General features: G+C 40.2%; 1 protein-coding gene across 5 annotated transcripts in view; it reads left to right on the top strand.

The window, feature by feature from the left end:
* The window catches only part of STIM1 (stromal interaction molecule 1), a 176,952-nt gene that overhangs the window by 109,526 nt on the left and 42,356 nt on the right, over positions 1-25,070 (top strand). For all 5 annotated transcript variants that reach the window (XM_033119853.1, XM_033119855.1, XM_033119857.1 and 2 more), the window contains exon 3: positions 11,171-11,285. In XM_033119853.1, the coding sequence (XP_032975744.1) occupies positions 11,171-11,285 (115 nt within the window). The remainder of the gene's footprint in view (positions 1-11,170; positions 11,286-25,070) is intronic.

Raw genomic sequence — 25,070 nt, 5'->3', positions numbered from 1 at the left:
CCTAGAACAGTACCTGCCTCAGTGTTGGTACTCAATAAATATTGTTGAGTGAATGAATAAATCTATTTAAAAAGAAGCAGATTTATTTTTTCATGTGGATTCAAATTACTATTTGGGGTTACTTGCGAGCCTTAAGAACTTCCTTTAGTATTTATTTTTTTAAGGGTGTCAGCTAGCAATGAATTTTCTCAGTGTTTGTTTATTTGGAAATGTCTGTTTTGCCTTTACTTTAAAAAGATAGTTTTGCTGATATCAGGTTCTTGGTTGACAGTTTTTTCTCTCAGTTTTTGGAACATGTCATGCCACTGCCTTCTGGGGTTTTTGGTTTTTAATGAAAAGTTAGCTGTTAATTTTATTGTGCTTCTCTTGTATGTGACAAATCATTTTTATCTTGTTGATTACAAGATTTTCTCCTTGCCTTTGGCTTTCAGTATTTTACCATGATGTGTCTGTTTGCAGATCTCTTTCCATTTATTCTACTTGGAGTTTGTTGAGCTTAATGGATGGGTAGATTAATGTTTTTCAATAAATTTGGGTATTTTCCTGCCATTACTTCTTTAAATATTTTTTTATGCTCCTTTCTCATTGGCCTCTCCTTTCGATTACTCCCATTATACATATATAGATGAGCTTAATGGTGTTCCACATTTATCTGAGACTGTTCATTTTTCTTCATTCTTCTTTCTCGCTGCTGTTTGGATTGTGTAAACTCATAAAATTTGTTAAGTCTTTCTTTAACTGGTTCAGATCTACTGTTGTGCCTCTCTTCTGAAAATTTCATTTTAGTTATTGTGCTTTTTAACTCCACAACATTCATTTGATTCCTTTTTTAATGATTTATATCTATTGATATTCTTTATTTGATGTGACATTATCATCACACATTACTTATTTAATTATGGTTTTCTTTAGTCTTTCTTTGAACATATTTTTCATGGTTGCTTTGAAGTCTTTTTCTGTTAAATCTGAAATTTGGTTGCTCTCACAGTTTCTGTTGCCTGCTTTTTTTTTTTGGTGTGGGGGGTCATACTTTCCTGTTAATTTGCATGTCTCATTTTTTTTATTGGAAACGGGATATATTTGATAATATATGTAACAACTCTGGGTACTGGTCCAACCCCTCTGGGGCTTGTTATGATTTGCTTATTTGTTTGGTGAAGATTGGGTTATTTTAGTGGTCTTTTCCCACCACCTCCACACAGTGTGAAGCCTCTGATGTTGCTCCTCAGAGGGTGTAGCCTTGGTTATGCTCACAGTCACATTTGGATGACAATGGTTTTGGCAGGGCTTTCTTTGACTGTCTCTTTCCAGAACCACACCCAGCTGTTAAACTTTATTAATTACCATCTGATTACTCTGTTGTTTTCAACAGTGCCCTGGGGCATAAATTTGCTCCACAGTCTGGTCCAATTATATTAGGGCTCTATTGAAAGGACAGTTCTTGAGAATAGTATTTGAGATTTGCTCTTACCCCAGAAGGGCTCCTCCCAGCTGTCTCTTTCCCGTGTTCTCACCAGAAAGTTCTCCAGCCTGCAGTTTAGCCTATATCTCCAGTTACTCCACCTGTCTTCTTCCAAATCTTTTCAGCACAACTTTCACTGTTTCTGAGAGCACCCTTAGTCTCAAACTTCTTCACACTCTGTTGCAAGTAAAATAATTTCCTCTGGGAAGAGATTCATAGCTCTCTGTTTTATGATCTGCTTCTCCCCCAGACAAAATCTCTGAGTCATAGTTCTGGTGCTGGAGTTGGGAACAGTGATGTGTTTCTCTGTGAGTGTCACTTCCAGTTTAGGAGCTGAGCACTTGGTAAAGAGGTGGTGGTAGCCTCAGGTCTTCTTGGCTTGCTTCTCCCAGAGTATTAACTGATGTTTTACAAACCAGGGCAGTGGCATCAAGGCCCCAGTATTCTCAATGGTGCTGTGTTCAAGGTGAAGCCCCTGTTCCATGAGTGGGGAATAGGTGGAAGAGGGGAGGCCTACTTGGTTGCACTCATCTAGAATGTAGCTTTAGCAACAGGTAGCTGGAGGCAGGATGAGAGAAATGATGATGTCCTGCCCTTTCAGGCATACAGCCCTCCAACTGGGAGCTTGGGGGTGAGGGAGCCCTGTGTTCTTGGCTGCACCAGTCTGGTATGGAGTTTCTCTCTTACTGATTTGGAAGAGGGAAGGAGGGAGAGAGCAGGTGTTAGTTCAAATACTGCAGACTCTCACTGTTCTTACTGAGTTTTTAGTAAATCTTCTTCAGCAGATGTTTTTTCATTTGCTGTGTGCCATTAGGACCATTTCTATAGACTTTAAATGGTTGCTTTAAAAAATAATTTTCCCCAGTTTCACTGGAGAGTGGGTCCATGGATCTTCTCAATCCAGAAGTCCACTCCACCTCATCAACTTACCTAGAATTCATTCTGTTTAGTGCTGTGTATTTATCCTATGTGAATGTGGCAGTATGACCTCAATTAAGAAGATACTCCCTTCTCTTTCTGGAAATGTTTGAACATTAGTGATCTATTTCTATCCTTTTTTTATAAGTCAAAGATTCCCCAGCTGGTAGTCCTTGGCTAGCTTGGATACTTTGGTCCTGATGGTTTGCAAGACTGGAGATACCAGAGTTTCCCAGTCTTTGCCATTCTGACCAGATACCTAGCAAGCTGCAACCTTAGATGATGTTTCTAGGATTTGACCTGTGTCATGTGCCGAGTGTCACAATCTGAGGACATCAAGGATGATTCCATGACAAGGACGGAGCTTTATTCTCCTCCTCAGGGGGATTCTCTGCACCTGCATATGTGCTGGGTGCTAGATATATAAGAGTAAAAGGAAAGGTAAAGTTACTGCCCTGAAAGAAATTCCTTTAGTGGTAGAAACAGCCATGTGAACAGAGAAGGATACTACAGTAGCAGAAGTGAATAGTGTGATGGGGTCACAGATGAGGAAGACCGACATTAGTTTTACCCATGTACACAGCTGCTGACATGTAATCCAGGTCTGAAGAGACGATTAGGAGTGATCAGGAAAAGAAGGAGAGTGTTTTAGGTGAGGGAGTAGCATGTACAAAGACATTAGACTGGTGAAGAGTCTGGTACTTTCAGGGAATTTCATGTAATTAATTATCACTGGGGATGGGAGAAAGTGGCAGTTGATGTGGCAATGAAGACAAATAGGGGTCAGCCCAGAGATGGTTGCATAAGCTTATGAAATTTCTATTTTAAATGGAGCTAAAGCTTTCAAAGGAAGAACCATAGAGTAGAATAGAAAAGACCATAGAGGCCAGTAGGTTACAGTGCCTTATCTTACTTACCTCTATTGCTGATCTCTTGGTACATGGCCTTTACATAGCAAACACTTAGGAAGTATGTATCTTCTCCTTCCTCTATGGGTCTCCTTTACATATGAGAGATCAGTATCACTTTAACAGTAGACTCCAGGATTACACATTCTTAGCACCTTTATATTCCTCTTATAATAGGAGTATTAAATATATTAGTATTTAGGAAAACTTAATTTACACACAGGAGAGCTTATTTCGTGCCAGGAACTGTTCTAAGTTCTTTTTGTGAATTAACTCATTTATAATACTGTCAACATGAGGTTTTGTACTGTGAAGTTTTGTACTATGTATTATGTATCTCCATTTTACAAATGATGTGCATGATACACTGAAAGTGAGTGATAGAACTAGGATTCAAACCCAGGCATCCTGGTTCTAGAATCAAACTCTAAACCATCATGCTATACTGTGGCCCCTAGCTAAATACCTTTGCTTCAGACTTGCTGACAGTTTGGGGACCTTTTTCTTTCTTCTGTATAGTAGCAATGTTTGTTGACTAACTGTTGTAAGCTAAGCACTCTGCTGGGTGTTGTAGGGCAAACTCAAGTGAGAGACATTCATTCAGTTATTTAATAACTACATATCCTACTCTGCTAGGTCCTATGCTTAGTGGTGAGTTTATGGAGCTAAATCAATTATTCATGTGGGGGTACCAGAGAATTTACAAGATGCTGGGTAAAGAGATAACTGACAAATAAAATGCAGTTTCTGTATTTGTATTTGAGTTGCTTAGGGAGAGTGAGAGGGGGGTAATTAAATAGTAATTTTAGTGTAATGGCATAAGTATTATCATAGATGTATACGCTGAGAACTGAGAGAACAAATAGGAAAGTGCAATTCCCTTGCCTGGGAGAGGTGTGGAAAACTTCACAGAGGCAGTGATTTTTTCTTTAGCAGATAAAGAGGGAGAAAACATTTTAAATGCAGTATCCTGTGTAAAGGTTTAGAGGTATAAAAAAGCTTTTTCAAGGAATCTGAAATGGCTTGATGTGTCTAGAGCAAATGTCGGCAAACATTTTCTGTACAGGGCCAGATAGTGAATAGTTTAGGCTTTGTTGGCCACACATCTTCTCACAACTCAGCTCTCTGCCTTTGTAGTATGAAAGTAGCTATAGACAGTACATAAATGAGTGTTGCTGTATTCCAGTAAAACTTTATTACAAAAACACGCAGCTTGCTGGATTTGGCCTATGGCCATAGTTTCCTGATGCCTTGTCTGGAGTTGTAGATAATCTGGGAAGGAGGGAGAAGAGTGGCCAGGGTGCTGACTGGGAAGTTAGTTTATGGGCCAGATTGTAAAAGGCCTTGAATACAAGGCCAAGAAGCTTTATCCTGTAGGTAATGGGAGCCATGAGATTTTAAGGAAGTATGTTGGAATAGTTAAGAGTTGTACATTACAAAGGTCATTCTGGTGACTGGCAGAAAATGTACCAAAGTAAGTGAGAAGTGACCGTCCACTCCCTGCCCTCGAGCAATAGCTTCTGATCTCACTGGAGACAGATGTTTCACCCCTGAGACATCCATGTCCCAGCACTCTGTATAAATGACATTCAGAGCTGTTACAGCTAACGTGTGGGTCCTCGCTAGATGTTCAAGAGCTGAACAAGAGCTGGGAAGCTTCTCAGATCTGGGGCATGTGTCTTGTGCGTTCTAAATATTGTGTGAGTGGTGACATGGGAGTGAAGGGGTTGTGGTTTGGTTTGGAAGACATGGAAGGTGAGCAGTGGGGAACAGGGTTGGAAAGGGGAGGGAGGAATAACTAGTTCTAAGGAAGAACCCAAAAGACCTGCCCAGATCCCTGCCCCCAAAGATGTGCTGCTCCTCTTCTGGTTTCATGTCAGTGAATTCTGTTCACTGATGGAGCTGGCCAGGCCTATTCTGTGGGAATTCTAGAGAGGTGTCTCCCCTCCTCTCCGCTCTCACCCACACCCCTTCACTACGGCTTAATACTTGGGATGGGGTTGCATGCTTTGTGTCTCTGCCAGGAAGATCACTTTTATGAGCTCATAGGGCTAAATATATCAGGTGACAGCTGGTACCTTGGCTCTTCAGACAGCTATTAAGCTGCATCTCCAGCCAATGCTGCATTCCCCATGGTAAGGCAAGACTTTTAGGGAGCCTCCTTAGACCTCGCTGAGAGAAGAGCTGCTTGTCCTGAGTCTGAAATAGTAAATCCTTGTGGAGCCAAAAGTTGCCTCTTTGTTTTGTTTTCACTTTTTGTTGCTTTTAAACTTGGTCTTAAATCAGAGGTTAGCTATTAGCTGGATGTGAGACAGTGTTCAGGGTAATAAATGTTGGTAATACCTCCCTTGAGTACATTGAACATCAGAGTTCTAGTTCAGTACAGCATTCTTATATGCTATACAAATTAAACCTATGTTTAAAAATCAAAACTGAGTAACTGGGACCTTCTCTCAGAGGTATGTGGTTTGATAGGGGAGGTGACACATAATAAGACTGGTAAAGGTATACACAGGGGAGCACAGGTATATACATGGGAGCATAGAAAAGTCACCTTTGATCGAGAAGCTTTTTCTCTTACTTTCTTTCATGTCCCATCTCCCCCTCCTTCAGTAATCATCACAACTAACATTCAAGTTGTGCTTTACAACTTACGGAGTGCTTTTGTGTCCCTGAGGAATCACAAGCTCCATGCTTCTGAAGGGCTGGGGGGTACCACGCCCGAGTACCGCGGGCTGTATAAATGCACATGCAGAAATCTGGGGTGGGGGAGCTGTGGCAAACTGGAGAGCACACGACATGCCTCTTCAGAAGGGGACAGCTGCTGCTCTGGCAGATTGTCGCCAGGGCCAGGTAGATATGTGAACCCCGGAGTGGTACCGGGGGCGGGGTTGAGCCCTCATTGTCTCCTGCAACACTGACTCCCCTACCTCCCAGCTGCCCCGAATTACAACATATATAATATTCCTTGATATAGAAAACTGATTTTTTTCTTAATTTTAAGTAAAATGTGAATAAAAATGTCTTCATAAAATGTTGCATTTTAAAATGAATTTGTATTGAACAATCTACCTAAAAATAATGTGTTTGTTATGCAAACACAACTTCATAACAAGTCCCTTAGCCACTACTCTCCCTTCCAATCAAATTGCTGCCCTTAAGTCTCTCCTATTTTAAATTCTAAAGTGGTCACTGGAGTTCAGTGCTCCTAGATCTTTTGATTTTTTTTTTTTTTAAAGATAGCCTGGAAAACGGACTTTTTTTGGTAAAGTTCCTGATTTTTAATCATAGGTTTAATTTATAAAATGCTCTGCGGGCCATTAAAAGACACATGCAAAAGCAGTTTATGATTTGTGCAAACAGGTCTCATTTAATCCTTTTCACACTCAAATGAGAGGGATAATTCTCCCTCATTTTGAGGGGAAAAGAAGCTCAGAGAGGGTAAGTAGCTTGCTCAAAAGTCACACAGGAAGTACGGGGTCTGTGTCTATAGGTTCTGAACTCTTTGTAATACACTGCCTTCCCGACTCTTAAGACTTGATTGTTGTAGGTCACTTCTTTATTCTCTAAAGAGATTCCAGTCAGCGCTAGATCCTTCCTTCAGCACTAGTGCTTCCTTCAGCACTAGTGTGGGTTTATCAGCCCACACTCCACATTTGGCACCATCTTCTTGCTGGCCTTGTTTTCTGTCCCACACTCCTTTGCATGCTTTGTGGCACCAGTAGAGCCTGTATTTGAGCCCCTGTGCAAATCCTTTTTGTACTTTCTTCCCATGAGCCTCTCTGTTCTCCATATATACTTCAGTATTCAGACTTCTCTATAAAAGCAGTCTATTTCTTGTTGGTTCCCTAGAAGCAGCTGGTATGTCTCGGATGTTTCCTGGTAATGGCAGAACATCCCCTTCCTTGGAGATTTTGGCATTTTTGCTCCTAAGGCCTGCATGTGTTATGTGTTTCTCTAGTCTTAGATTAAGAGGGTTTGGTTTAGAGCCTAAGAGGGCCAAAGTAGGGTATACTTTAAAGGACCTGATGAATCAAAACTAAAACAATTATGAGAATTAGAGAATTGATCTCTTTAAAATATATCCCAAAGCTGACAGCTCATTACCCGCACACTACTGCCTTGTTTCAAGCCACCATTAGCTGATACCTAGATTATTGTAATAGCCATCTGACTGGTTTCCCTGCATCTGCCCTTGTCCTCCTATAGTCTGCTTCTCAACACAGCATTCAGAGAAATTCTTTTAAAAATGTAAATGTGATCATGTTGCATCTCTATTCAGATTCCTCCAACAACTTCCATGTCAGAGTAAAAGTCAAAGTCCAAAGCCTACAGGTGCCTTTGTGATTGTAGCTTCCCTGAGCTCCGTCCTACTAGTCACCACCTAGTCTCTTTTCTCCTCTGCCATCCTGGCCTCCTGGCTGTGCCTTGAACATACCAAGTACGTTCTTGCCTCAGGACCTTTGCATTTCCCATGCCTGTCCCTGAGATACTCTTCTTCCGGTTGTTCTGCTTGCCTTTCTCTAACATCTTCAGATATTTGCTTAAAAGTCAACTTCTTAATGAGACCTTGCTTGACTAATTAAAATGATAAACCACTAATATCACTGCGTTGGCATTCATTATTCTTTTTTCCTGCTTTAAAGAAATGATTGTCTGTTTCACACAAATAGGATGTTAGTGTCACCGGTCCAAAGTCTGTGTGCCTGACGCTTTGAAAGGCCAAACTCAAAACGTTAGGATATGGAGTAAGGAGAGGTTTATTGATCAAGAAGGCGTCAACCGAGAAGGTGGGAGCCCTCATCCTGAAAGTTCAGGCTTCTTTTATGTCCAGGGAAGGGAAAATGGGAGGGGCTGTTTTTGTAAAAACTCAAGCCAGAATTCCTCTAATTATAGTGTCTAAAGCGGGAGCTATTAGCCTGAATGCCTTGGGAACCACAGCAGGCTTGAAGAAGTTAGAGTTTGAGAGAAAGCTAGCATTTCACTGTTACATTAGCTCAATGAAGACAAAGATTTGTATCTGTGGTTTTTGTGTGTGTGTGTGTGTGTGTGTGTGTGTGTGTGTGTGTGTGTGTTTTACCACTTACTGCATTTCTAATGCCTGGAACTATGCCTGGTACATAGAAATCTTATATTTGTTAAATAAACGAATGAATTTCTGTCCCCAGACTGGCTGTCTTCAGACTGCTTGTGACTGCGTCTTCTCTGAGGTGTCTTAGTGTCTGATGTGTAAGGTCTACTGATCTCATCATGTAGGTCCCCCAGCGAGAGCAACCAGACTCTCAATAAAATTAACATTGTTTTAATATTATTCATTTTGAAAATTAAGCAGCTGAGATTGACAAGAAATATTCTGAAACAGGAGAGCTCTGGGAAGAGCGGGGGGTGGTCCAGACATTAGAAAAAAACTTTTTAAAGTATAAAATAAAATAAAAAGTATAATAAAAATCAAGTGCTAGCACAAAAATAGAAACGAAAGAATGGAGAACCTGGAAATATACCCTACTCCATATAAAGACTTAATTTATTATTAAATCACAAAAAGGAACGAAAGATAATTTAATGAATGGGACTGGGGTAACTGGGTGGCAACTTGGGAAAAAAATGTTAAGATTCACAACTTACAGCATAATAAATTGAATGTCAGATGGCCTAAAAGGCTGACTATTAAAAAATCAAGAAGTACTTTAATCAGTTTACTTTTCTAAGAACTGACAAAAATCTTGCTCTGGACTCTTCACCTTGTCAACTACTTATACGTATTAAAAAGCAGATCCTCTCAACCATTTCAAATGAGAGATTGGACAGCTGGAGAATCTAACCCTCAAGTGTCAGAGGGACTCCGAATTTTGTTCTTGCCAGAGGGCACAAAGAGCTGTTAAACCCATGTATGTGAGCCCAGCTTGGCTTTTATGGCCTCATCTAACCAGAGGTCTTGACTTCCCCCACACCGTCCTAGCCTCTGTGGGCGTGTAGCTAGACCATCACCTATACCCCAGGTAGTATGTTGAATGTATTAGAACTGCCCTCCAATATCAGCCATTAGCTGCATGTGGCCATTTAAATCTAAATTTTTTAAAAATTTCAGTTCGTTAGTCGCTCAAGCCCCATTATGAGTGCTTAATAGCCATATGTGCCTAGTGGTAACTGTTTGGGCCAGGACAGATGTTGAACTTGTCCATCATTGCTGGAAGTTGTATTGGACAGTGCTACGTTATAGTTGTGGACTTTGCCAAGTTCCTGTGCTCAGCAGCCTATACTCTGACTAGGTTGAGAAGTTATACTATGGGCTGTCTTCAAACTTCTCTCCTGGGTCATTAAACTCAGATGTCTTAATGTTTGCAAAATCCAGGGAAGGCAACCACCTCTTGATTATGGGTCTAGGGAATCTGGGATCATACTGTCAATCATCTATTCATTTAGTCAATAACATTTACTGACATTCCTCTGGGTCAGACCCTTTCCTAGACCCTGGGATAAAGAAAGATGGATAGGAGGACATTTTCTGAAAATCCTATTAAAATGTGCTCTTGTGAGAGCAGTGATCAGAATTGCATATTTCTTTGATGTTTGAGGCTCTGTAGAAAGCAGTGATCAGTGTTCAATCCTGTGCATACTAATGAGGTTAAGGATCAGGCCGATTGAGTATCTGTGACGTTAATTACCAGTTAAATTTCTAAAAGCTTTGATTTACTTTGTTTTCCTTCTTTCTTGTAAGAGTATATTATGAAAAGAAATACAGATAATTAAAGGACAGCATAGGCAGTGCAGGGGGACTATAAAGTCAGGTATCTTGGGTTGGAATACTAACTCCATCACTTATCAGCTGTGACCTTGAGCAAATGTTTCATTCATCTAATGCTCTATAACTAACTTCCCTCCAAACTTAGTGGCTTTAAAATAGCAACAACATTTATTTGGCATGTATTTGCAATCTGGGAATGGCTCAGCAGGGATAGCTTGGCATCAGGTGAAGTCACTCAAAAACTAGGGGCTGGAATGACCTGAAGTCTCAATCACTCACATGTCTGACTCCTGGGCTGGAAGTCTCACAGCTGCGGCTGCTCAGACATCAATCTCTACCCCTATATGGTCTTTCTATATAATCTCTCCAGTGTGGTGACTTTAGGGTAGCCACACTTCTTATGTGTTGGTCCAGGAGTCCCAAGGCATATGTCCCAAAAGGGAGAAAGCCAGGTGGACTCTGTATTGCCTTTTCTAAACTAGCCTTGGAAGTCACTCAACATCACTGCTGCACATTCTGTTAGGAGATGAGTCACTAATGTCAGCCCATACTTAAGGGCAGGGAAGTTCACCTTTTGGGAAAGATTATCAAAGAACTGTGAACATACTTTAAAACTATCACAGTAAATAATTTAACCTCTCTAAATAAACTTAATGCAATTTGGGGCTAATTGCATTATCTTTGAGAATATTACTCTTCTCATTTGTAAAATAGGTGTGATAATTCATGGGTTGTGAGGATTAGATGAGAAAATATTGTAGAAGTTCTTGGAATACTGTTTAGTGTATAAATAAGTGCTCAAAAATTATGAATTCTTCCTCCCTTTCCTTCTTTTCTCTTCTAGCTTATTGAATTCCAGTTAACTTTCATTTATTATCTTTTCATAATTTAAAAAAATGAGGAAGGAATATCTTATTCATGTTTTTAAATTTTTTCAAGTGAAACATATAACAAAGAAGAAAAGGCTGTCTAGTTGGCAACTAGGACATAGGCAAATGGAAGGATACATGAGTGATATGATACACTTGTGCATTGGGTAGACGGGGTGTGCTGTGGACAGCTAGACGACCTCCATGCAGATCATGGTGGGCTGGCTGCCAGGTGTCTCTTGTGACTTGTGTGCTTTTTCCCTTGCAGTTCCTGAGGGAAGACCTCAATTACCATGACCCAACAGTGAAACACAGCACCTTCCATGGTGAGGATAAGCTCATCAGCGTGGAGGACCTGTGGAAGGCATGGAAGTCCTCGGAAGGTAATAGGCAGCCTGGTTGTCAATCCTCGTTGCTGGCAGGTTCAGAAAAGAGAGAAGAAGATGGGCAGCAACTTGTCCTTAAGAGGTTACGAGTATAAAATGCTTAGTAAAGAGCGAATTATTGAAATGGTTCTACATACAGTTGCTGAATAAGAATGGTTCTAGTCACTCTACTCGGGATGGGGGGAAAATGCTCCAGAGTTGGGGCTGTTTGCTAGAATTATAATTGAATTCCATCCTATCCCTACTCCTCTGCTCACTAGCTTCTCCACTCACCCACCCCTATTTTCTGTTGTGTCATCTCCAGAGATAGGGAGCTTGCTGGCCTTTTGAGGCAGCCCCTTTCTTTCTGTAGCTCCCCACTTGGTTCAGCTTTGCTGAATCCTAGGTGATTCAAACATTGGGTGGAAGTAAGATGGTCTCTCCCTAAGTCTTCTCCTCTAGGTTAAATAGCCCTAGTTCTTTGAAGAAAACATGTTTTCTCAGCTTCCTCCTCATCTTGGTTTTCTGCTGGTAAACACTTCTGTTAATATCATTCTTAGGTCATGGCTCCTAGAGTTGGACGCAGACCCCTAGGTGTGGGCTGGTCAGCAAAGAGTTGAGCAGGACCATCAGCTTCTCAGTTCTGGACCGTGTGCATCTGTTCATGCAGTCCGATTAGACACTGGGGCCTTCAGCAGTCACATCACTCTGTGGACTCATGTTTAACTTATTAAATAAAAACTTCAGATGTTTTTCATGTGTAAAACTGCTAAACCATGGTTACCATTTTTTCCTGGAGCATTTGCTTCAGAGTTCTGAGTGACAGACCATGTTTAATTGTATGAGGACTTGACAGGGAAAGGAAAAACAGGGCTGTTTGCACCTGTGGCTAGAGCTTCCTTTGATATTAACAAGATTGGAAGCAGTCTCTTCCCTACTCTGCCGTGGGTCTTGATGCTGAGACTGATTGAACGTAAGTGACCACCAGGGTGCCTGTTTTGCCGATGAGGAGCCTCAGGCCTAGCTTTATAAAGTTGCTGTTCGTTGTCATGCATTTAGTCAATAACTGGAGGCAGAACTTAGACCTGGGCCTTCTGCTCTCTGAGCCAATGCTTTCTCATACCATCTTGGTTGAAAGCACCAGTCTGGTGGTAGAGAAGACAAGTTTTGGTAGGAATGAGGTAGTTTCTATTTTTGTATAAATTGTTACCTAGGATGATAGAATTTTAGATTTGGGAGAGGGATCATCTGTATTGTAGATAAGGTAGCATTAGATTTGAAGCAGGAAGACTTGAATTCTAATCCTGGTTCTAGGATGGGCAGGCTGATAGTTCTTGTTAGCTCTGTGTTTTTATCAGTTTAGAAGAAGCCTAAGTTCACTCTACAGACAGCTTTCTGGAAAGTTTGAGAAGCTGAGTTCCTTGTGGGGCTTTTGTTTAATAGCTTCTGAGCAACTCGGGCTGTCTACTGATGAGAGATCAGCAGTGAAACGATCTTTGGAATTATACCAGCACTGCCAGGAAAATTCTTCTATTAGGACCATTTAATTTTAGTTTACTTCTTTTTCTGTAATAACATGAGGACATGGCGCCTGGGTTTTAAGAGAGGGTTTCATAAGTAGGAACTTCGAATGAAAGATGACAGGGAGAGCATTCCTGGCCTTATCTGAAAGCTCACACTGAAGTAGCTTGGAAAGGAAAGTGATCAAGAAAGGGCAGAAACAAAGGGACTAAATCATAATACTAGAAAACAGCCCAGGACAATTTTCTGCTAAGAACCTTATTTCTGGACTCAGCAACTATTTGGAACACTTCCAGTTGTGTTCTAAATGACAAGAAGATGGAAGACAGTGGGGTGAGTTTTCAGAAGTTGGTCCCCATTACCGATGAGCAGAAAAAAATCCCAATTGTAAACCAAAATTAATTTTAGACTGTAATAAAGAATTAAAAGCATTTATTTGAGCAAAAGGAGGTGCAGCCCAGGAGACACAGATTCAGGCAGCAACCTAGATTATGTTCCCCTGAGACAAAGGGGAGGCTGCCTTTTATAGCGAAAGTTCCCTGCCCAGGTTCCTAATTAGGTCCTTTTTATGTAAATGAGGTATCCAAATCGTGCAGTTCTGATTGGACAGGGCAGGTCTCAGTCCATTGGTAGAAAGACAAAACCAGGGCGTCCTTGCAGTTGTTGACTCAGATGGCATAAACAAGTTGGGCATAGTGCAAGGAAGCCCCGAGTTCAGTCAGGTCCTTCTCGGCGTATAGAGTACCTGAGAAGCCTCTGTCAGCAAATGGCCACTAGACTCTTATTATTTATAAAATTTGGGCCTTGCGTTGACTGTGGGGAGTCCATCTCATTAGGTAAATTTCTTCTGGGGTTCAGTCAAATGAATCTTTCTTCTCGGGTCTATACAATGCACAGTGACGTAGCTCATAGCTAAGCTGAGAAGTGATATGATGTGAACCATTTTAGGATTTGCTTACCATGTGTCTTGCCTGGTGGTTAGACAAACTGAAAGTGAGAATCTTCTTGTATACTAGTCCTCCCAACTATTTGCTTCATTTTTCAGAGTGAGGCTCCTAATCTCTCTCGAGTGATGATTTCCAGAGCTACAAAAAGCATATAATACTCTGGCGCTGGCTCAAGCCGGCTAGTCTGAGTTTCGCTAGATAATGTAGAAATCAACAGTGTTGATTTGTGTTCAGAACATTAGTTGGCTAATGTCAGTACCATCTATGTGATTAGTGTTGTTAAGATTTCTGACTAATTTTGGGAACCAGTATTTTCTCTGTGTTATTTAGATGTTACCAGAAAATCCTGAGAATCTCTACATTAGCCAGCTCTGGCTTTTATTAATAAAAACAACTCAAAAATTACTCTAATATTTACATTGTGTTTGGTATGTGTTAGGCACTGTTCCAAGTGCTTTCCATATAATAACTCCTTTATTTCTTACAAAAACCTTCCAAAATGTAAATGCTATGATTTTGTATTTAGTGTATTTTCTCATCTCCATTTACAGATGAGGAAAATGAGGCAGAGAGAGTGGTTCAGTGAAATAATGTAATGCAGTTCTGTCACTAACTCCCCAGAGTTAGTGCTGACTTCACAAGTTAAGGGCACAGTCCCCTTACTTCAGACACCACACCAGCCATAAGCTGTGTGTTCAGGCCAACAGTGCTCTGTTCAACTGGCTATAAACCAGAGATTTCCATTTTCCCCTCATGTTTGATAGTTTGCTAAATGATTTACAGAACTCAGGAAAGTGCTACATTTATGATTATAGTTTTATTATAAAGTGTAAAAATTAGGAGCAGCCAAAAGAAAAAACTTACAAGGTGAGGTCTGGGAGCGTTTTGAATGTGGAGCTTTTGTGTCCTCTCCTGGTGGAATCAGGACATATCATCCTCGTGGGCCATCAATCATCAATATGTTTGTTAACCAGAAAGCTCAACTGACCTTAGTGAGCAGAGTTTTTATTGGGGTCCTATTATGTAGGCCTGATTGAATCATTGGCCACATGATGGAACTCAGTCTCCAGCTCCCTTTCTCTCCCTGAAGATTGGCCTGATATCTGTCACCTGACTCAGAGCCCCAATCCTTTAGTCACTGGTTGGTCTTTCTGGTGACCAGCACCCATCCAGGATTATCTCATTAGGATGAACTCAAGTGTGATCCAAGGGGCCCACCTGAATAACAAAGATACTCCTATCACCAGGGAAATTGACCTGAAGATAAAGACCAGCCAAATTCTTTATTGTACAACATAAAGTGATTAAGTGGGGAAGAGCTGAACTAGCGTGGCTGAGGAAGGATGGAGTACAAGGGCAACTTCAGGGATCCCAGCAGCAGGAACGAGGGGATTGGCCTTTTGTACTCTCAGATATCTCAGCTTCATTGATTTCTTATCTCTAAGTGTCTTCGCTCAAGAGCCAGATAGAGTGGAGGGAGAATCAGATTGGCATAGTTTGGATCACAGACTTATGCAAGGGAGTGAGAGACTACGTGTGGGGTTTGAGGGATGCTGCAATTTTTAATCCCTCTAAGACCCTTTGAGGTAGGGGGGGTGGCAGTTCTTTATGGAAGGGATGTCAGGTAGATTTTGTCGAATCTTTGGGAATAGAATTGTTTGCATATTTGAGCCAGTGGAAACAGTAACAGTGCCTTTTGTAGTGAGAGGTGGTGGGAGGCATTTATTTAAGAGGATTCTTCTCTAAAGCATGGCTTCCATTCTTCTAAGTAAAGTGTGGCATTTCTGTTTCTTCTCCCTTTTCCTGGACATGAGATTTAAAAGATGCTATCTGCCAAAAAAAAGCGTATTTCTTAAGTAATAATTTCTTTCCCCATTTTTATGGATCAAAGACATCTTAACTATCAATTTTGACTCCAACTAAATAATATGATTCCAACTGAAAGCAAAAGAACCTGCTGTTCTAGTGTGACCCTGAACTTTGCCTTGAGAAAATGTTTATTTTCTACTAGGCTTTTGGATATAATGAAATAAGCTCACAGATCTCCAATTCTGTCTGTGCTGTTCTTTGTAGGACAGGATTTTTCACAAGAGACGGTGGAGCAGTACTGGAGAACTAGGAGGGGTTTATAGAGAGAACCCAGTAAATCTGGTCTCTGTTGACATAACATGGCGGGGGGTGGAGGTGGGGGGCAGGTGGCATTGGACTTCTGTTTAAACAATTTCAAAAGTCAGATCAATCTAAAAGAGTTGATATTCCCTTTTTGCTTTTACATAAACCCAATGAGAAATATGTTTATTCTGTCCTTTTAGCTATTTAAAAATTACTTTGCTAAGTGAATCAAGTACTTCAGTTAAACGCCTTAGCTATTAGTTGTTTGTTGCTACATTTTGGGGTGGGGTGGCAGAAAGATACGATTGCCTTTTTTTCTCTTATATTCTTTCATATAATTATTTTTCTGATAACAAAAAACAACTAGCATCAGTGCAGTGATTTAACACGTATCACAGTTATTTTCTATTTGTTAAATATTCCCATTTAATAAAGAAAACTGAGCATCTCTTGCCTATTTCTGTGACCAAAACCTGAGGATTCCACCTCTTTGATACGCGTCTATTTTATGTGATCTCCTATGATACTGCCTTAGCTCAACTTCCTCTTTTTCAAAAATTCATTATATTGTAACTAACAATACAATAAGGTGTTATATATTTGAAGTGTACAGTTTAAAAAGTTTTATCATATGTATACAACTGTGAAACCATCACCACAATCGAGATAGTGAATGTATTCATCATCCCTCCAAGTTTTCTCACAGCCCTTTGTAATCTCTCCCATACAGCCCCCAGACAACTGCAGATCTGATTTAGCTACGATAAGTTAGTTTACATTTTAAAATTTTATATAAATGGAGTAGTCATATAACATGTACTTAAAAAAATCTTCTTTCACTCAGCATAATTATTTTGAGATTCATTCATGCTGCATATTTATAAAGAGTTCACTTATTTTTATTGCTGAGTAGTATTACATTGTATAGACATACCAAGATTTATTTTTATCCATTCACCTGTTGATAAACATCTGAGTTGTTTCCAGTTTGTGGCTATTACAAATAAAGCTTCTGTGAACATTCATGTACTAGTCTTTTAATGGATATATATTTTCTTTTCTCTTAGTAAATACCTAGGAATGAAATGCCTAGATTATATGGTAGGTATATATTTTTAAGACACTGTCAAACCGTTTCCAAAGCATTTGTGTCATTTTACATCCTCATCAGCAGTGCATGAGACTTTCAGTTTTTCCACATCCTGGCCGACACTTGTATGGTCAGCCTTCTTAATTTTAGCCATTCTAATAGTGTAGAGGTATCTCGCAGTGGTTTTATTTTGCATTTATCTGATGACTAATGATGTTGGGCATCCACTGTGGCCTGGATATTCTCTCAAAGTCATAAACTGGTGAAATTCAAATTATGACTTGCCTTATTTGTTTATTATCTCTCAAAGATCACTGTCCATCATAATCTCATCCAGTGTGTTGGAAACCATTGTTTCATATATTTTTGTCATTCATTCATTCATTCATTCATGTACTTATTTATTTATTTATTTATTTACAGTTGTTTCAGGAGGGAGGGTAAATACCATCCTTATTACTTCATCTTAGACTGAAGCAGAAGTCTCAGCTTTATCATCTTTTGCTTGGATGCTTTCATGCTGTTCTTCTTGGCCCAGTCTAGCTCTACTGCTGTCTGTCCTATAATTGGTTCCAGAGAGATCTTTCTAAAATAAATATCTGACCATGTTTCCACTTACATTTTTCAGTGGATCCCCTTTTTCTGTTTCTTTTTAAATAATGAAACAAACATGCTAGGACACCAAATTTCTGGGTGGGAGAAATATTTTTAAATGGAACCTAGACAAATAAAAATATTGCTAAAGATGTTCTAAGTAAATTCCAGTATAATCATATGTAATAATCATACATTATTTTGAGAAGGTAAATATTGGCTTTCCTTTTGGCCAAGTAACACTTGAGTTTGTGTAGAACCTGCAGTAAAGTTAGATCACAACTGTTGTTTCATTTGGGACTCAACAAAATAAGGCACTGAAAGCTCAGTGGTTGTTGACGAAAGAAGTTATTATAGAAGATGCCACTGATTTATTTCATGTTTATCTACGAGATGTTAGTCAGATGCATTGAAATTAAATGACAATTTGTAATCTCAAAATGAATTACCTCAGCTGTGAAAAAAATCAGTATGTACATATAAATAATGATCTGGTGATGCTCTTTTATATCTTGAGATTTTTTAGATTTTACTGCTGTGATTCTCCATCATTTCTTATTTACCTCTATAGCATTGGACCCCAAAGTTACTATTGCTCTCCTGTAATTTGTGCAAACATGCCTACATGAAAAAAGAAAATTAACTGCGTACCTTCTATACACCATTGTGCTAGAGTAGTTTAGCATTGCCAGGCCCATACTTATTCTGTGATTCACTTACTGTCTTATTTTTTTACCACTCTTTATCATGTCTCTTTCTTTGTAGCTGTATTGATTTATCTGCAGCTATTAGAATATGTCATTCTCTTTCATCCTATGTGGAAGGGGGAAATTTTCCCTTTCCCTCCTGTGGTTCCTTTTGACTGGCTGAATAATCAAATCAACAAGAAGCAGATTGACAAGAGAAAAATCAAATTTAACATTGTGTGCACGGGAAGCCCACCTACATGAGAGAGTCAGAGACCCCTGTCTATACATGAGAGGATCAGAGATTGAGGTATATAAGACATCTTGAGCTAGGGATGAAGTAAGGTGCCTTGGGAGCTTCAAAAGGTCATTGCAGGATGATAATAAGATGATTGCAAATATAAGTTTGCCCTGCTCTATAGATAGGTCAAAAGAAGTTATTTCTGATAATCTCTTATGGGCAAGGCCTCTAATTCAAATTCTTCTAGGTAGTTAAGGTGGGGCGGAGGGTGTCAAGTTTCTTTTGAGCCTGAAGCTAAAATTGCCTTTAGCTTAAAGTAATCTGCATACCACTGAGGCACATCTTGGGGTGAATGGTTCTGAACCCCCACATTCCCTCTTCTGAAACTTCCCTGGAAGTTTCACATATTAAAAGCTGAGCTGGTTGCTATGGAGAGATAGAACGGGTTAATAACCTAGTGATCTACAAAGAGAGAAAAAAAACACAAATTATAATGAGAATGAATAAACAGAAAAGTACAAATGGAAGCACACTTCCCCACACCTTGTTAAACCAGTTCCCCAATCCTGGGAATATGTCCATCCAATAAAATATCTTTGCTTCATTTATCTGATGGGAAATATTAATCCTGTCTTTTAACAGATTTAAATTAGACACTACTTGTCCTATTTGATTTACATAGAAGCAACATTTTCCACCAATTATCGTACAAGCTCCTCCTTGTTGAGCAGTCGGTGTGTCCAAAGTACTTCGATGTTGGAGAACCACAGAGGCTAAGCTGTCAACTTCCGTCTGGAGTATTTTCAAAGTTTGCACGATAGTATTAACTCTTGTTCTATTACCATGGAGAGGTTTAGGATTGCCTTTTCCAATTCATATTCTCCAAAGTTTGGGGATAAGGCCCTCAATGCCGAAGAGAACTTAGAATTGTGATACACCAATGGTTTTCTATAATTTCTTGACGGGCACATTTCTGTGGCACAATTCTATGAGCAAAGGAGCCATTCAAGTATAGTTTCTTGACAGATCTTTCCTAGAGTCCTTTTTATATCTAGATTTTTACATTCCACTTACCCCCGATGATTGAGGATGATTTAGGGTATGAAATTTTAATGAGTACCCCAGAGTTTTTGCAAGCAAGTACTTTATCTCTACTGTAAAATGAATACCTTGGTCTTATTCAATCCATAAAGGAATGCCAAACTGAGAAATAATCTCAGTTATTAATCTCTTTACCACTGTAGTGGCATGAACACGTCTACTTGGATAGTATTCGTTCCACCCACTAACCACATAGACAATAATCAAACAGCGAGAATAGCCTAAAGCCAGGGGCAAATCTATAAAATCCGTTTGGAGTGCTGCCAAGGGAAGTGTGGGCCTGGGAGAACTTCCCGAGGTACATTGATTTCTTCCAAGAATTTGGTGGGATTTACAAGTAGTGCACTGGGAAGTAATTTGTTCAGAAATTTTGTGGATACCAGGGCAAAACTAATTGTCTTTTAGTTCCTTAATTATCCCTCGTCTGCACATACGTTCTATTTGGTGGGATATAAGTGCAACCCAAAAAGTTAAAAGAAAAGGAGCTACAGGAAATCTGGCCCAATGTATAATCCATCAGATAATCATTTGGCACCCTTTTCTGTCCATTTGTCTTTCTCAGATTGTAGGGCATTTGCCTGGTAGTTAACATCAGTGAGAGATAAAGGCAGGTTTAAAAATTGGGTGGAGAAAGGATAAGGGGGTCCATTTTGAGCTGCGTATTTAGCAGCTCTGTCAGACCTATTGTTTCCTAAAGATTCAGTATCAGTCTCCTTAGTATGGGCTGAATAGTGAACAATAGCGATTTTAGAAGAGAGGTGAATGGTTTGTAATAGGGCAGCAATTATATGCCCATTAGCAAAAGGAGTACCTGCAGAAGTTAAGAATTCATGGGATTTCCAAGTTACACCAACAGCATGACAGACTCCAAAGACATATCTTGAGTCTGTGTAAATAGTGGCAGTTTTTCCTTCAGCTAATGTGCAAGCTCTAGTAAGAGCTATGAGTTTAGCAGCTTGGACTGATTTGGCAGTGGGCAAAGAATATGCCTCAACGGTTTTATGTGGGGAAACTATGACATAGCTAGTGATGTTTCCCCAGAAATGTCATTTACAGGGACCATCACAAAATCAAAGTAAGTCTGGCTTGTCTAAAGTGATGTCTGAGAGATGATCTTGTGACTTGGAGACCATTTCTATAACTGCCAGGCAACCCTGTGGGATATCGAGGTGCTCTCCATTATCAGGAGGGGGTAGTGAAGTAGCTGCATTCAAAGTGTTAGAATAATGTAAGATGATGGAAGGGTTAGTTAAAAGTGCCTGTTCATAGGTGGTCTGTCGTGGGGAGGTGCTGTGTCCTGTGAACTTGTGAAAAAGCAGGCACAACATGGGGAACATAGAGGTGAATGGGGGAGCCTAACGTTAGATTACTGGCTTTGTCAATCGAGGTGGCAGCTACAGCCACTGTACATAGGCCGGGGGCATGCCTAATGCAACAGGGTCTAATTGGTATGAGAATTATGCTATGGGATGTATCTGAAAGGCAAAAGATTGTCCTAGAATGCTTGCAGCAATCCCATTATTTTCATGGCAGCATAAGTGAAAGGATTTGTCAAAGTTAGGTAAGCCAAGAGCCAGGGCTGTGCACAAAGCTAATTTTAGGGCTTCAAAGGAGGTTAATGCCTCTGAAGGCCAGGAAATAGGCTCTGAGATGTTATCTCAGAGAAGAGCTACAGAGGTTTAGCAAGGGGTGCAAAATTAGGACTCCATCGGCAGCAATAACCAGCTACCCCTAGAAATTTATATAGTTGTTTGTTTGTTTGTTTGTTTTGTCTTGGGGAGAGGGATGGACAAAATTGACTCAAGGAGTATTGAGGTTAGCTTTTGATATCCTGAGATATCTCCTGTCCCAAGTAGGTAATAGTAGCTTTTATCCACTGAAGTTTAGATCTGGGGGCTTTGTGGCATCGTTCAGCTAGTGCATTTAGGAGAGTAAGAGACTTTATAAGAGCTCCCTGCTTAGTTTTATTACAGAGTAAAAGATCATCTGCATACTAAACAAGCTTGGACCCTTGGGTAAAGGCTACAGAGTCTAAGTCTGTTTTAAGGATTTGGGGAAATATTGAGGGGGGACTCACAAAAATTTGAGGTATATAAGTCCATGTTAATCTTCTCTTTTTAAATATACATGCAAAAAGAAACTGGGAGTCAGAATGGACAGGGATTGAAAAGAACGTTGAGCTGAGGTCAACTACTGTGAACCAGGCTGCGTCAGCAGAAATTGAGGTAAGGACAGTAGCAAGATTAGGAACCACAGGGTGGCGAGGAATTACAACAGTTTATGGCTTTTAGGTTCTGAACAAATTGATAAATTTGACTCTCATCTGAGTCAAATTTGCCTTCTTTCTTTACTGGCAAGATTAGAGTATTATAGGGTAAAGAAGTAAAAACTAGTATACCCTGCTGCAAGAGGAAGTCTGTTATAGGTTCAGTGTCTCACTCTGCATCTCTAGAGAGAGGGTATTGGGCTACTGATGAAATGGTTTATTTTTTTTCCAAGTAATGTGCAGGGGCTTTGAACTCTGTAGCAGTCCGACTTCATTTGCATGTGTGGCCCAGAAGCTAATTGGGTATCTCTTAAAGACTCATCCTCTTCAGAAAAATTTAAATTAGGATGAGTTTCTAATAACAAAAATAAGAGATTTGGGGCTTGGTCTGAGGGCAAGGAAATAAAAACGCCCTTCTCATTGCATTTTATAGTAGCATTAAATTTACATAATAAATCTCTGCCAAGGAGATTTGCTGGTGAGCTGTATTAGCAAGGCATGATGGGTGTTAAGAGAGCCTAAGGATATTGGAGTGGGCTCAGATATGGGCAATGAAATAGATTGCCCAGAGATTCCAACAGCTTGAATAGAATCAGAGGTGACAGGTAGTGACTGATCCTCTAAATGGATAGTAGAGAAAATCACACCAGTGTCAATTAAGAAGTCCAGTTCCTGATCCTTTATGTTTAATGGTAGGTTCTGGGGTGTGACTGAAGATTGGCTGACCCTATCATTTGAGAGGAAATTGCCTCTCCAAAGAAAAATGAACCTTCTGAGGGTGCTGGGATCTAGGTGGGTTGTTTCCCAAACTTTTCTTCCTCTTAAGTGCAGGACAATTTCTCTTCTGATGTCATGGGTTCTTGAAATATCTGCAGTTGTCTGGAGACAAATAGGAAGAGCTGTGAGTGGGCTTTGATTTATTCTGAGTCACAGTTTTGCTTCTCTAAAGATTCAAATTGAAGAGCAAGAATTGTTGCCTTTAATTCTTTTTTTCTTCTGCCTTCCTGTAAAATATTCTCAAAGAATTACATGGCAGCCTCCATTATCACACTTACTGGTTGCCCCGACCAGCCAAACACACTATTTTGAATTTGTTTTTTTCTATTGGGGAGAAAATTTCCCACTAGAACAGTTATTAAGAGGTTTCTGTGCTCTGGAGCTTCTAGATTTAATGCTTTGTGTCTTTGCGAAGTTTGCATAAACTGTTCAATGAATGCTTTTGGATGTTCTCCTTCTTTCTGAGTACATAATTCAACTCTTGACCAATTAACTTGAGGAAGAAAGGCATCTAGAATCGTTTCTATTAAACTTTGAGTATCAGCCTCCAGCAGAAGCATTTCCTGGTCATTTGTAGGAGGGCCTGGAAGAGGGTCTGGCCATCTGTTTCCCCTGTGTGAGGGGGTTTCTCCAGGGGGCCTTCTGGCCTGTCTGATAACTACAGTATAGTCATGGGCAGGAAGAACACCCCTTAGGAGCCAGTCAAAGCCTCTGTGAGTGGGATTATGAATTTATGAATAGCCACCAAACTTTCTAACTCTTCTCTCAATTTTGTTGGATGATCTTGAGAGTGGCACTAAGAGAGTTTTATAATTTAAAAGATCATCCGCTATTCAGAGGATATGAATTTCGTGGTGGAGGTACAGGATACCTCCACAAGGGACATTACATATGAATGTCCAAGGCAGGCAAGACCCGGGAAATAAGGAAATCATAAGTTACAGTAAAGCAAGGCTTCCTGCTCTTTTTGGCAGCTCCCACTAAATGTACTTCCTGACTTTTAGCTGTATGCTTGAAATGCCTGTATGCCTTTAGCTGGAAGGTCAGGTCTGAGTACACTCTGTAGGTCTTCTAGAGAAAGGGACGTTAAAACAGGCAGCTGAACTTTCTCTGGCGAAGTTGGAGTCCTAAGATCTGGCTGAGCTGATTGAGCTGGGTTTTGAAAAGGGGGTTTTTAGACCAGGTACCCAGAGATCCAAAAGATCTTCTGGAGGGTCAGGGAAAGGAAGTTGGGGGTACATGGGAGTATAGGAGGGAAATTTACATCAGATTTGATTTTTAATTTTTGTTCTAAGTCTAACTTTTGTTCTTTTATTTTATCAAGGGATCCCTTAAGGCTAGCTAGCCATTATACTTTTTTGTGCTTTCCATTCAATTTGATCCTCCTGTAACCACCAATAAGGCAGTTGCTTGGAATGAGAATTCGCTAAAAAGTTTTTCAAATAAAGAAGTTTTTCCTGGTGGCAGGTTGGCTCAGTGGTTAGACCATAGTGCGCATAACACCAAGGTCGCCGGTTCGATTCCCACATGGACCAGTGACCTGCACCCTCCACAACTAGACTGAAAACAACGACTGTCTGACTTGGAGCTGAGCTGCGCCCCCCACAACTAGATTGAAAAACAATGACTTGACATGGAGCTGATAGGTCCTGGAAAAACACACTGTTCCCCAATTAAAAAAAAAAAAAAGTTTTTCCAGTCAAAAGATCCATCGTCTGAGATGAATCCAAGATGGCAGAGTAGATAAATGCTATGTCTGCCTCCTTCCATGAACTCATTAAAATTACAACTAAATTATAGAACAATCAACCTGGAGAACCATCTGAAGTCTATCTGAACAGAAGTTTTATAACTATGGATATAAAGAAGCCACATTGAGACTGCTGCTTTTAACCTTGGGCTGCCACCTAGCAGTGCTCTTCAAGAACAGCTGGACACAACAGCAGAAACTTTCTGCAGAAGGAATTCCCTGGAATAAAAATACTGACCATACAGTGTCATGGAACAAAGTTCTTATTAGTTTCTCTGCCAAAAAAAAAAAAAAAAAAAAAATCCATTTTCTGGCCATTGATAAGTAGGGTCTTATTTGCAACTCAACCAATAAGCCTTTTTATGGAAAGACCCAGGGCTAACTTTCTAGGCTTAGAATAAATCTTTACTATGGATGCAAAAGGTGTCCGTGGCGAGGATACAGATGGTGAAACCCCCATAATCCAAAAGAGTTTCACTCCTCAAAATAGTTAAGAGACAAAACTCCCTTAAGAGCGTGGCATGGCGGACACAGAGAGAGCTCAGAGCCCCAGTCTAATTGGCCACCAAAGTGCACCCTCTGGATGGTGGGGGCCAGGGAGAAAATATTCTCACTGGTCATAAAAAAAAAAAGAAGACCTAAGTTCTCAGGATATAGAACAGGACAAAAGGAATACCCTCATCAGTAGGGATGGCTTGGCCTTCCCTATGAATTTTAG

The sequence above is a fragment of the Rhinolophus ferrumequinum genome, chromosome 11 (assembly GCF_004115265.2).
Source record: "Rhinolophus ferrumequinum isolate MPI-CBG mRhiFer1 chromosome 11, mRhiFer1_v1.p, whole genome shotgun sequence".
NCBI lineage: Eukaryota > Metazoa > Chordata > Mammalia > Chiroptera > Rhinolophidae > Rhinolophus > Rhinolophus ferrumequinum.
Note: the sequence above shows the minus strand (reverse complement) of the source record. Positions and strands in the feature narration are given on the sequence as shown.